Below are 14,458 nucleotides of genomic sequence, written 5' to 3'. Positions count from 1 at the left end.
TTACACCAAAATCAAACCTAGTTTATGTTATTAGATTTTAAATTGTGGGTTGTGGCCAATTTAGTATTCCCTTTGTGACTTTTAATATGTAAGTTTACAACTTTGCCACTTATGGAAATTGGACCATAAATAGGTTATAATAGGATATACTTAATTTATTTACTGATGGGAATAAGTGTTTCTTTCATATTGGAAGAAATGTAAGTCTTGTGGAGTGTTTTTTGTTTTAGTGGTTTATAAGTTAAACAATGCTAATATGATTTAAAAGGCAATGAGAGCAACTAGCAAAGAAAAAGCATACAGAATATCCTGTTGGATATTGTTCTGTGAAGGGAAAACTCCAGTGAGCTCTTTAATGCACAGGGTTCATGTCTGTGATAGTCATTATTCATTGATTCCAAGGTCAGAAGAGATCACTGTAATCGTCTAGTCTGATCTCCTATGAAACACATGCCATAGAACTTCCCCCAAAATAATTCCTAAACTATATTGTTTAGAAAAACATCCAATCTTGATTTAAAAATGGCCAGGGACAGAGAATGCACCACAATCTTTGGTAAATTGTTCCAATAGTTAATTACTCCCACTGTTAAAAAATTATGTCTTACGTACCCGAGGGAAGTTGTGAAGTGACAGTTTTTCTATTCAGCTGGACTCTCCTATTAAACAACAACCTCGGACAAAGCAAGAACAGTTAAATTTTCTCCATACTGTTTTTCTTTTCTCTCAGGTATTTGTTTATCTTATCTTTTATAAAATTCAGTCCTGCGACACTGTGGTCCTACTGCATCATGGACATATAAATGAATATATACTATTCAATAGGATCCTTAAAGTCTGACCTCTTACAAAAAAGGAACTTGTTGAAAAATGTTTTACAATTTATTTTCTTTGTATTCTCCATGTTTTCAATACTTTTTAAAATGATTTAGAAGATGCACCATTTCTCTTTGGAATTTTTCTTTTTATCATACTTTGATTTTTTTTTCTTTTTCTCTTTCATGTAGTTCTGATGGATTTTGGCTTTAACGTGATTGTTTTGTGCACTAGCACAATCAGTGATGCTCACTGAATATAAGAAATAGAAGGCAAACCCCCATAAGTCTGGGCAGGTGTTAGGCAGCTTTGAAAACTCTTAATTACTGGTTATCTGTAGCTGCAGATCCAGCAAAGGGAACACAAACCAGTGTTTTGTATTGGTTTCAACTAATCAGGGGCTATTGGTTTTTTTACAGTTTTTCTCTTGTCACAAAGTATTGGAAAAATGTTTATTTAAACAAATGTATGTTACAATCTCCAGGGCATTTCTTAATGATTTTAAAGCAAATACAAATTTTGGCCTACAATATTTTATTGTTAATTTGTTGGCTGTAAAGGAAGTGGTGTAACCTAAACATCAACAGATGTATGCAAAGAGAAGGAATAATAATATTAATCTTTCATGCCCAAGCTAGATAAAGGTAATACATTAAAAAAAAGCCAATCATTGGTGCATTACAAAGACTGTTAATATGAAAACCAAGAGTAAAGTAGATGATTTCCCAAACTATTTCACAGTTAGATAGTAGGCTAATGAGTCTGCTGGCATTGCCAACATCAAAGTATTTTGTAAGGTTTTAAATAATAGGGTTGCTGTCAGGATTAAACTAAGAAGTGTTTTGTTTATTTTTTTTAAAAGTTAACTATTACTAGTAAGGTCTTTATCACAAGAGTAGTTTTTTTCCACAGGAATAGTCAGTGGAAATATTCCTGTGATGAAAATTACTTGTACATGTGGTTGCATGGCAGGACCTTGAGATAATTAACTCTAAAAGAATCTTAAAAATCTAATTATCTTTTCATCACACATGCTCTTAGTTCAATCTCTGCTGATCTTGCATCATCAAAGTCAATGGGAGCATAACTACTCCCTCTGCACTTCACTCAGCATTGACAATGAAAATAGATTAGTCAATTTCACCTTTTTACAGTCTTTGGTCAATCAAGTATATCAACTTCACAGTCAATATGATGTATGAGTTTTCATGCAATAATGATATAATGTTTGAGTTGCAAATATTGTAAAGGAATAGTCAAATCAAAATTTTAAAAAACTCTTTGAAACTTTTAAAAAAGTACATGAAAATATTATTAGGGGATTTTAATGCCTTTCACCTGTAACACTTACATGTTTTGCCTAAACTCATGTATTGCTTTTAAATATTCAAGGCTTCCGCTATTTACTGTGGTTAACTATCTATGTGAAAGCATTTCCATTATTCTGGGAAATGTAAAACTAAAATTCACCACTATCTGTTGTAATGCAGAAAGACTAGGTAGGTGAGATAATATCTTTTATTGGACTAACTTTTGTTGGTGTAGGAGGCAAGTTTTGAGCTTCACAGAGCTTTTCCTTAGGTCTGGAGAAAATAACCAGAGTGTCTGAACTAAATACAAGGTGGGATAGATTGTTAAGCATAAGGCAGGGGTTCTCAAACTGGGGGTTGGCACCCCTCAGGGGGTCGCAAGGTTATTACATGGGGGGTCGTGAGCCTCCACCTCAAACCCTGCTTTGCCTCCTGCATTTAAAATGATGTTAAATATATTTTAAAGTGTTTTTAATTTATAAGGGGGGGTTGCACTCAGAGGCTTGCTATGTGAAAGGGATCACCAGTACAAAAGTTTGAGAACCACTGGCATAAGGTTTTCACACATACTGTGGGAGACCACTTACAATGAAGTGGGCAATTAAGGGTTAGCAGGCAGTAGGGTGTATTGCAAATTGTCGTAATGAACATGAAATCAGTGTCTGTTAAATCCATGGGTTTTTTATTGTCCAGTAGAGTTATGAATTTAAGTTCCCAGCCTTGTCTTTTGAAGGAGTTATGCAAATTTCCTTTGAGAATGAGAAATGAGCAGAAAACAGTCATCTGATAATGGCTAGGCAGGTGATGAGTTGCGATTGCTGCTCCTGATTGGCTAAAACTTTGCCCTTCCTATTATGTTTGAAGTTTTTTTTTACTTCACTACTCAACCCAGTCTTATTGTTTGTCTCATATACCTGTTATGTTTTGTATTTTAGACTGTAAGCTCCTTGAAGCAGGGACTTTCATTTACTATATGCTTATACAGAACCCAGCACAATAGGGCTCTGTTTTGGTTGGGTTTGTAAGCAGCATAGATGTTCAATACGACTAATAATACAAATTAAGCTTGAGAATAAGTAGACAAAACATGTTATGGCTTCAAAGGCATTTTATTCTCCTGCACTTCATGAATTGCTCTGTATTGTAAACTTTATTTTATAAATTCAGTACTTCAGGAATTTGAAAGAAAATATTAAGAACAGAGTACCACATTGTGCTCTCCTGTAGAAATACCCACTCGGGTCCCAGGAAACTTCATGAGGTGAACCTTTCAGAGTTTGTTCCAATCACTATTACCTCTATTGAGTCTTCTTCATAGGCAGCCAATGGCAACATGACTTGTGAGGCAGCTACACTGCCAAGCAAGAGACAGGAAGGCTTTTCATTTAGCACTGAGGGTATGTCTGTGCTGCAATTAAACACCTGCAGCTGGGCCATGTCAGCTGACTCGGGTTCATGGGGCTGTTTAATTGCAGTCTAGACTTTCAGGCTCGGGCTGGATCCTGGGCTTTGAGACCCTACAAGAAAGGAGGGTCCCAGAGCCTGGCCTCCACCCCAAGCCTGAACCTCTGCACCATAATTAGAAAGCCTCGTAGCCCGAACCCTGTGCGCCTGAGTCAGCTGACATGGGCCAGCTGCAGGTGTTTAATTGCAGTGTAAACGTACACAGAGAGGCTAGTCTTCCTTACAGAAGTTACAGGGTGTTGGGAGCAGCCTTCCCTGGCTTCCACAGATTTGGACTCCAAGTTCTTTCTCCAAAGAGCATCATTAACACTTGCACAAAAAATCTGCAGGGTCCAGAGGAAAGCATGCTGCAGAATGAAGATGCTGCCTACTCCTCCTCTTCTGTCCTTCAGAATCCCAACCCAATGGAGTTGGTGGAGGGCGGGGCAGAGGGGCTTCTAAGAGGTGTCTTTTGTTAATGTATTAATTTGCCTGAAAGGTATAAGGCATGGCAAATTTTGAAGCTGTATTGCGATTATTTTTATATGTTGAATGTAGTGAGAGAACAATATTAATAAGTCCTTCAAAAATTATTCTTCAGTGTTGTATGAAAAAATGCTGACACTGAAAACAAATAGAAATAGAGGCTGCTTTTAAGATAGGGTCTGGGAGAAAACCATTTAAGGTAGATGCAAGTAGAATAGAAACTGCTACAATATGCTTTTGAGAGTCAGGAAAAGATCATGTAGTTTATTGAAACACTGCTTTTTTGGCAGTGTGTGAGCAAACCACAGGAATCAGAAGTACCCAATGGGTTTTACACAGAGACATGCAGTTGTTAGAGTCTGCAATAATAGGTCAGATCAGTGGACTAGTACTGTTACCGTTAGGAAAAGTATTGTTTCCTATGGATTTCCAGAAAGAATAATGTCAGGCAAAGAGACTTAGTTTATTGGAAAGGAATTTGTAATAGTTATTAAACTGAATAATGTGAATTGTTCACACAGAGTATCTTGTAACAGCCAAGCTTCAAACCAGCATCAGAATGAAGATTTATCTGGATGTCACAAAGGCTGATTTTTCAAGGAAAAGGCCCTGGTCCTGAACTTAGTGACTCTGGTTGAAAAGTAACAAAGTACCAGCCCAGCAAAGTCTAATGGAAAATAACCCTCATTTGATGACTCTGATATATTCTTAATCTAAATTTTTACTTCTAATCCTTCAAAGGATAAACAAAGCAAACAGATATTCCTCAATTTACAGGAAGGCTGTAACAGGGAATTGATAAACTACCCTGAGCATCTGAATTACATATATAGGGCCTGACTCTGCAAACCTTAACTCATGAGAATAATCCCAGTGAAGTAAATAGGACTGCTTGTATGAGTAATGGTTTACAAGCTCTAGTCCACAATTTTATATGGTGATTGCTACTAGAAAATTCCTCATCTCTTTTCCATGTAAATGTAACTCTCTAAATAAATGTCTCATATGGCAAAAGGCTTGACCAAACAGGCAAAACCCATATATGGTAGAAAGGATAGGATCATTTAAGAGTTAATTCCAGTTCTAAAATCAGTTAATCAAAAACCTCTTTAAATACTGTAAAGAAAATGATTAAATTGTATCTATTTCATTTAAAGAAGCAAACTGGATCTGACACAGTTGAACTTCCTAGGTGCTTGGAATCCAGATCTAAGGTTTTTTGTTTGTTTGTTTGTTTGTTTGTTTGTTTGTTTGTTTGTTTGTTTGTTTGTTTGTTTGTTTGTTTGTTTGAAGCCCATTTCTGCTGAACATTAGTTAGTTAGTGGCCATAATGCTGATTTTTCTTATTTAGTTTTCATCTAATCCAGAAGTCAGGATTTCTGAAATGATGTTGCTGTTGGTGACTAGTCAACATTCTCCAGTGATATGATGTCATTCCTCCAAATACTGTTTTGGAGGGAAGTATGTTCAAGGCAGATGATTATGAAAATATCCAAGATGGCAATGTCCAATGATTCAGACAAACCTTAGAGCTCCGAAGGTCTCTGTTTTAGGGTACGACTCTGTTTAGTGCATCTATCATTGTAGTTGGATTAGTCTGAGCCACTGGTAGAAATGATGCTCTTTATTAGTATGTTAGTTACCAAGAAAGAATAGCATAGAAAGAGTAGTTGCAAAGCAAAAGCAGCAGCATAAACAGAAATGTAAATGTTCATGTTTCAACATCCTCCTTTTGTCTGTAAAAAGAGACACTTTGTGAAAAAAGAAGCATTTCCACCCATGAGTCAAATGGTTAATCAAATGAGAGAATAATAAGTAGATTTCTGTTCAGAAAGGCCCAAAGCAGTTCTAACTTGCATTCTGGCTGTTTAAGCAGGACTTAATTACGGGAATTAATTTACAATTAATCAAACATCTGTAATACCTATAGCAAGTTGTGCATAGCATACTATATAAGCTGTTACTCAAATACAAACACTTTCTTAAAGAAGTACACATACATCCTCTAATTTGATCATCTTTTGCATTGTGTTAAAGATTTCATACCTGTATCTATTACTCTTTTCTTAGGTTGGTGGTGTTTTTTGTTTTGAATTAATTTATAAAAATAGAGATCTGGTGGTTGCCTTTATAATACAAGGTGTGGAGTAGGAGTCACGTGACAGTTCTCTTTAGTGCCAGCAGATGCACTGGAGGCAGAGGATACAGGTGAGAAATGAGCACCAGGCAAAATTCCGGATGGGAACTCTTTTGTCATCTGTTATAATTCTGGAGCACTGGTAGGGGTCTATTAACTCAGTATAGATTCTGAAGTCCTTTTGTGCTTTGGTCTTTGTTCACCTACATGTTTCTGTGCTCACCTGATATCTATAAAAGCAGCAATTCCTACTGGAAGTAGAAATGTTTCTAAGAAGGTGGATTCAGCACAGGGTTGGATTTACTATCAGTGATGAGAATTTCTGTTTAGAGTTTGAAAAAGATAAAAGGAAAGGATTGAAAAGGAAGTTAGTGTAGAGTTTTGTACCTCTTTATGGTCTACGTTCCTGACTCCTGTGTACCACCAGCAGGGTGGTTTATTTTCTGGAGCTACAACAAAACCCAGTGGCTGATCTTTAATGAACAAGGTACATGATATGTAATGGAGTTTACAGACTGCTCCTCATACCGTATACATGAATTATTGCTCACTGCATATACGATGGACATATTTAGGGATAAATGATAATCAACGCACACACATTGTCTTCAGGTAATATGGCGATATTTTTTTCTGTTGGGATGAGGGTATTACTAATGGTACTCAGTTTATACACAACTTCCACAATGAAATAGTTAAATGTCCACAAAGAGAATTTCTACCTTAACTAGAACCCTTTACGTTTCATTTTAAACATGGCCTCAATTTACAAGGAAACAGCTTTGTGATATAGATACACACACAAATGCACCCAGTATATTTGTGTCTCTATACATGCATACATATATAGACATACTATATAGTCATGTATAGATCCATACACTCACACATTTTTATAAGCACACAGTATGTTTATCATTTTACAGTAATTTTGTATTACTTATCTGTTTTTTCTCATTACATATATCATGGATATTGAAATTCTCAGTTTAAGTGCGATGAGCCCATCTTATTTTGTATTCATCATACTAAGTGAACAATAAAGAGCAGGTTCAGTCCTTTATAAAACCAGAAAGATTGAATTTAAAACTTCAACTTTCCTCATGATGAATTATATTTGTGTACAGGAAGATGGAACTTCACAATTCAAGTGTGATACCATATCTATTGGGAAAATGGTCCTTGTCCTAGCACTGTGGTATTTTAACAAGTTGCATGGTGCTTGTGATACCTAACAGAGAAGCTGTCAAATCATAATAAACCTTCTGTTAATGTAGCCCCATGTTTATAGAGAAAGTGGAATTAATTGGCATTGTAAATTTAATTTCTATAGTTGCTTCCCGTTGTTCTTTGTTTTCTTTTTGTTACTTTTCTGATTTTATTAATAAACTAGCTGTCACATTTCAACCTAATTCAACATATAATGATTGCTTGTTCTGTTTTGTTGTTTTCCAGCTCCCTCAGGCTCAAAAGGTAAACTACTTTCAATCAAATCTTAATCATTCAAAGAAATCACCAGCGCTTCATGTTTCCACAGTGTTGTGAATATGGTACAGTGGCAATCAGTGAAATGGTTCACCATGTCAATGCTCCACTGAAATGGAGCAGCAAGTAACATAGCTGACATCAAAGCCGTGCATTGTGAGCAGCTGAACCACCTGCTGAGAGCTGCAATTCAAACACAATGTAACAGCTAATTGAACAAAATGGACAAGCAGTGACCTGCTACTTGAGCACAACAGGGGAGCCATTTTGTCAGCGATTGGAAAATAATAGGCAAACATCCAATTGACATGATTAGCCCAAGTGAACCATCCATGGGCCCTTGCATTCTCTGCTGGAAGGGCAATGAAACCCATGGCCTTTCACTGGTCCCCATTGTATTGTCTATCAAAAAGCCTCTTGATACATCTAACATAATTTGTCCAAGTAGATTTCATACAGTGTGCTCTTGTTCTTGTACAGCTTCCGCACTGATATGGTATGATACCAGAGTCACCATTGCATGTGTCAAGATATCACGATGATTGTGACAAAAACATATCGCTTGATGCCTGTTGCATCATTCTTGTATAGTTCACAAATATAATCAAAACTTCAAGAAAATACAATAATCACCAAATTTAGGATATTATTTTATGGTTTAGGTGCAATATTATAAGATCAAAGAGTTTAACAGACTTACCTTGAATTGAAGTTCATAACACACTTTCAGTATGAAAAGTTATTATAACTAATAATCTTGGGTGAAGATGTGAATTCAGTTCTAAATGAGAGATACAGAACAAATGCTCTTTTTAATGAAAAGTCTGTTCAGAACGAATGGACATCCAGAAGCCTGCAAATCTGTAAAAGATTGCTTAATGTGTTTGAATTTATTTCTGTATGATACCATATAAATTTAAGATATCCTTATTCAGGGATTTCAAAAAATCACATTTCCAGAACATTTCCAGACCCCACCCCCGATAACATGCTGTCATGTGACAATGGGTTACATTCGCAGTGTGTTTTTATTCTCTCACAGTGATGGCAGAATGCACAGTGGGCACCGAGTGTGACATATGGTGAAAAATAGGAAATACATAGTTTTGGAAAATTGATGGTTTAAAGAATACTTTGTTTTTAGCTTCCTGGATAAGTGGTAGGAATCAGACTGCCTAACTTCAGCTACAGTACAGCCTTTTTCTTTTCATCCATTTGTCTAAGAGTATCTGTGAAATGTTTCTGTAACAATCTGAACACAGAAGAAAGAGGGGTTACAAGAGGCTGGTTCATAAATACATATCCCCTTCGATAGGGTTACCATATCTAATAAATAAAAAAAGAGGACCCTCCACGGGCCCTGGCCCCGCCCATTTCCCCACCCCCTAGCCCCGCCCCAACTCCGTCCCTTCCCCACCCTAACTCCGCTCCCTCCCACTCCCAGCCACGTGGAAAGGGCTGCCCGAGCGCTACCGGCTTCACAGTTTGCCAGGCAGCCCCCAGACCCTGCGCCCCCGGCCGGCGCTTCCCTAGCGCAGCTGGAGCCCGGGAGGGGAAGTGCCCAGCCGGGGGCGCAGGGTCTGAAGGCTGCCCGGCAAAATGTGAAGCCGGTAGCGCTCGGGCTTTGGGCAGCCCCTATGCCTCCGGACCTGCGCCCCCAGCCGGGCACTTCCCCTCCCAGGCTCCGGCGGCGCAGGGTCCGGAGGCATGGGGGCTGCCCGAAGCCGGTAGCGCTCGGGCAGCCCGGCTCTTAAACAGAGCCGAAGAGTCGGGGAGGAGCAGAGCCGCCATTTTCCCGGACATGTTCGGCTTTTTGGCAATTCCCCCTGGACGGGGGTTTGACTGCCGAAAAGCCTGACATGTCCGGGAAAAAGAGGACGTATGGTAACCCTACCTTCGAGCTATTAAAAATGTTTGGCAGATTGTGTCATGTGATTTTGGGTCATGTGTCCTGATGTGCTACAATGTTGAAGAATCAAATAATATTCCACCAGAAATTACTATTGTTCCAGGTCAGTAAAAACTACACCCAGCTTACATACAAGACCTCAAAAGCCATTTTTCAGTGTGTTACCCATAAAACAGATTATTGCAGAATTAAAGCCATATGCATCTAGACTGTGCCCTACTTTCAGGGAAAGGGGAAGGGGGAAGAGGACAGTTACAAATAATCCATGAGGGCTTTTGATATTTCACCTACCAGGTAAGAATATGGTATGTTTAAAATATAGCTTGGTTAACTTTAGAAAGATTATAGGCTTTACTGCGAGATATACTTGTTCCTCATTCTGTACTGGTTGTATAACTTGTGGCAGTCCTTGCCAGTTCCCTAATATGCTCACAATGAGGCTTTATATTTCTGATTTGTGTAGTAATATCATACCAGTCTTACCCCCACTATCATGGTTCTTTCCCCAGTTCCCAAATTCACCTGAGTCCAATCTCTCAGCTACTCTCTTGGACCTTTTGCTGCTCTCTAGCACTTTGCAGCACTCTGTACATAAAGGTTACTTTTTTGACTCAAAATGCATCTTTCATGCTGCTCCTCCCAAGCCTATCTCCTGCCGGTTCTTCCACTGGCTGAACCTCAGCAGATGTCTGGTATCATATCAGAATTCCGCTGGTATCCTCATTCAAATTTACCATGCTGCAAATGGAATCCTAATGGGTCAGTTGAGGGATGCATCTGGATTTATGGTCAGCCTAAAGCTGCAAGATTAGTTTTTATGACTCTGACCCGCAGCTTGCTGCAGTTCTGTATCAAGCAATGCAAAGTTGCTTGTTGGCTAAAGTAAGTCATGATTTCAGATGTAAATAAGGCTTTGTGGGTAACTAATTCGGGTGCTTTTTTCCCATTACATGCAAGACAAGAAAATGTTTAATATCCAGAATTCTTTTTAGCAAATCAAGTCATGGTGAGCATGTTCCATATCAGGGAAGCCCTTGCTGTTTGCAGGGTGAAGGGGAGCAGTACAGGACTGATGCACATCTTTATGAATGACTTAGTCCCTAGTGCACATGTTCTCCCATATGATGACTGAACTTGTACATGGTTTTTGTTGGAATCTGTGTATACTCTGTGAATGTTTTCTCTATAAACATTTCAAACAGTCACCTCTCTCTAAACATGCTCACTTCAATCTTTTGATGATCTAAAATAAAAATGTACCATCCAAGTTTACCTTTAGCATTTTACACTCATTGTAAGTTTCTTGTCAACTTTATAAAATCTTTTGGGTCTTTTTGCATGTAACTTTTGGAGACAGTAAGTGTTTAGTTATTGTTCTATAGCCATTAACTACCCCGTTCGAAGCTTGTTATATTTTAGTTTGTCTGTGGGAATGAAATACAAATCAAAACCTAGTGTGTAAATCACTGTGCTATGCACTGTGAAACTAATTATTGTGAATTCAAAACTGGACTGGAGGTGACATGAAGTGGGTGCAGTTTAAATCATCTATTTACTGTACCGTGTGTCTTTACCAAGATTTTTGTGGTTTTCCCTAAAATGGGAATGGAAAATACTACAAATACAGTAATAAACTTAACTGTTGTAGGTAGTAAAGGTTCTCTTTTTAATATTGGCCAACAAAAAAGGAGAAAGAGGTGTGGTTAGAATGATCCATCAGAGAACACTCCAAAGAATGCCAATAACAATAATTAAAAATAAATCTATAATGTAATCATTTTGCCAAATTTCAAATGTTTTCAGTTATGGATTTCAAAAAATTCTTGGGCTAAATGTTTGTATGGAGGGGAAATGGCATTTTTCTCAAATCCATAGTTAAAGTGAACCGCGGCTTCCAACCAGTTTTGAACAGCAGTTGAATCACTTGGGCTTCATAGAATAGCAAAAAGCTATTCCTCTTTAATAGCCCAACAGGGTGTTTTGTTTCCTGTTAGAAATAGCTTTACTTGCTTTCTTGAACAGAAACAGCAGGGTTCAAAATCTGTTGTCCTACTCTTGCTGTGATATTTTGTTCTACTTAAGTTGTATGAAGAGGCAGAAGTGTATGAATTAGACACAAAAATGGACGTAGCTAGTTATAAGAACACATAAAGGTTTTTTAAAAATCATCTAGGGTTTTTTAATCTATTTTCACATAAAAGGAATTGTGTCTCCTTCAAATGTTTTTTTTTTAAATATCTGGTGATGTTTGTTTCCCAAAGTTCCTGACAGCTTTCTTTTTTCTTTTTGTGTTATCCTTTAACTTGTGTAAGTAGAGTTTTGCCCTCTTTTATCTTGGTGCTATCATGTTTCAGCAATTTTGGAGCATCATTTATCATTCCTCGCCTCGTTTACCTTTTTATACTTTGAAGTGTTGAAGCTGTCACTGGGAATAGAAAATTGAAAATTTGCAACGATGCTATTTTCACTGAAATGAATGACTAGCAATTTTTATTAAAATTATAAAAGTGAAATTGAATCAAATTAAATACAAAAGAATAATTCAGTAAATATTTACATTTGACCCTGGTTTATTGTTAATTTGATTTTCCCTTTTTCTTATTCTGCATGGGGGCTAATGGTTTTCACCTTTATAATCTCAGATATATATAGGAGGCACCATAGTGGCTCTGTAGTAAGTCTACATTGAGATTTGTACTTAAAACAAGAATAAATTGTTGAATTTAGTCTTCAACTTTACCACACATTCTTCAGGGGGTGATTAATTTTCAATAATATTTTTGTGGTCAGTGATTTAGTAACTTTGACTGAGTAAAGATTTAAAAATTAGCCATTTTTGACATTCTCTCCATAGCTCCTGTCACTAAAGAACTACGATCTCTCCAGACTTCACACACAGAGATTGCCCTAACATCCCAGGTCACAATTTAAATGTAAACACAAAAGAGCTATTATCCTTTTCCATAATAGTCTATATAATACAACAAAAAAGCCAGTGGCACCGTCACGTTTCACTAGCTACCTCTGTTCTCTGATGCTCCCAGCTTGTATCGGTGTCTCTGCGCAGCATGTACAAGCAAGATAATCAAGGAGGCAGGCTGAGCCATAAGAGGATATGGAAGTGGAGGAGATACGGGGCTGCAGATGAGGGGAAGAGTTAGGTGAAAGTAGGGCAGTTCCGGGGCTAGAGGTGGAGGGAAGCTGAGTGCTTCTACACCAAGGCATCAGCCTTTAAATGTCTCCTATAGGGTTGCTGCCAGGTACTGCTGAGGCAATAACACTTTGGGGAGCCCTTCCAGCATGGATAGTGATGAGATAGTTTACTGAGCTCCTATGACACCCCAGTTCCGCTTCACTCAAGGCCCTCCAGCACACCTCCATGATACCCCTAGTCATGTTCCCATGCTTCCCTCACATGGCTGCTCAGCCATAGGGGGTACATCAGAGCAGAGCTTCTCTTTCTCTAGGATCGATCCCCTAACTCAAGCTCCCCATCTTCCCACATATACAGGTCAAATTCCCATATGCTGCTCCCCACACTTCCCCACTCACTCCCATGCCCCATATAGCCCATATCCCCTGCAGAAGCCTGCTTCCTCCATAGTCCCTTTCCCACTATGCTATCCCTAGCCTTCCATTCCCGTTTTACTTTTGATATGTATCGCATTCATACCCAGTTTCACAGCCTTACCTCCAACTTCATACTTTCCCCTCTAGAAGTAAGATACTATAGACTTTTGGTATATACGTGTTTGTAGATAATTTCATTTAACCTTGTTGAAGTCAGAGTTCAAGTTGTGTGTTTCATTGTGATTGTGAGGATTTGAATTGAGACGTGGTTTCTTATATGTTGGGATTGAAAAGAAATGTTATTGTAGAGCACATGAGTTTAAGAGTGTGTTTTGGTGGTAATCCATTTGGGTCCACGTTGGTGTGAAGATGAATCTTGATTTCCTGAATTTTTAGTTGTTGTGTGGAAAACAACACAGCCATTTGCACAACTGTTAATTTAACCAAGTTTTTCCTTGTATAGGATACATATCAAATGCATGCATATTGTTCATCTTCAATGTAAGGCTCTTCATTAGAAGGCTATGCCAACTGGTACAAAAATACTACAATAGACTTCTTGCACAATAAGAGTGCACTTCAATTGTAAGGAGGTATTCTTCTCAAACCCATTAAATCCTGTGCTCCTAGAAGTGGTCTTTTATAATAACGAGAGGCACGTTACCTGATAATGATCTTAAGCATCTCTTTAATGATAGTAATTGTTGCAAGAAATAGTTATTTTTGCCCTGTTATAAAAAGCTCTATAAAGTGGAAAATGAAAGCTGGATAGGAGTAGCATAGTATCAGTTAGCGTCTGAACTATATTATCTTTTGCTTTGGGCTTTATGGATGTATTCTGTAAGTCATTTGAACAGAGAACAGATATTTTGTTATTACAAGTCTAATAACTCATATACATGAGTGCAAGTAAAAAGTCCCTCAAAAATTAAAACTTTTGAGAAAAGTGGGTGGGAAATATTCTGAAAATACTGATGTAACTTATGGTTTCCTCAAAAACAAGCTATAAATTCTGAAAAATACTAAACAACGAGCAATACAGATTTAAGACCTGATTTCCGTCCACCCCCTTCTGAGGTCTAATTATACTATATTTAAAAAAAAAAAAAAAAACAGGATTACCCCTTCAAAGTTCCTTTTCATTTAAATTATTTGTATATTGTTTACTTCATATTCTTTTAATCATTAATAATAATTAGGAAATGTACATGTCTTGTGAAATAGAAAAATACCCTTTCAGAATAGCAGTTGAAATGAAACAGTACTGTGTATTCCTTTTGAAAATCAAAGGAACATGTGAAA

General features: G+C 37.6%; 1 protein-coding gene across 12 annotated transcripts in view; it reads left to right on the top strand.

The window, feature by feature from the left end:
• Nucleotides 1-14,458, top strand: part of CACNA2D3 (calcium voltage-gated channel auxiliary subunit alpha2delta 3) — a 740,859-nt gene that overhangs the window by 540,784 nt on the left and 185,617 nt on the right. For 10 of the 12 annotated variants that reach the window (XR_010589061.1, XR_010589060.1, XM_065551026.1 and 7 more), the window contains exon 14: nucleotides 7,648-7,665. The exons of the other annotated variants lie outside the window; for them this stretch is intronic. Coding sequence is in view for 8 of the 10 variants with exons in the window: in XM_065551026.1 (XP_065407098.1) it covers nucleotides 7,648-7,665 (18 nt within the window). In the remaining 2 variants the exon portion in view is untranslated. The remainder of the gene's footprint in view (nucleotides 1-7,647; nucleotides 7,666-14,458) is intronic. 12 annotated transcript variants of the gene reach the window in all.

Source organism: Chrysemys picta, chromosome 7 (genome assembly GCF_011386835.1).
Source record: "Chrysemys picta bellii isolate R12L10 chromosome 7, ASM1138683v2, whole genome shotgun sequence".
Lineage (NCBI taxonomy): Eukaryota > Metazoa > Chordata > Testudines > Emydidae > Chrysemys > Chrysemys picta.
This window is presented reverse-complemented; position numbering and strand designations above follow the sequence as displayed.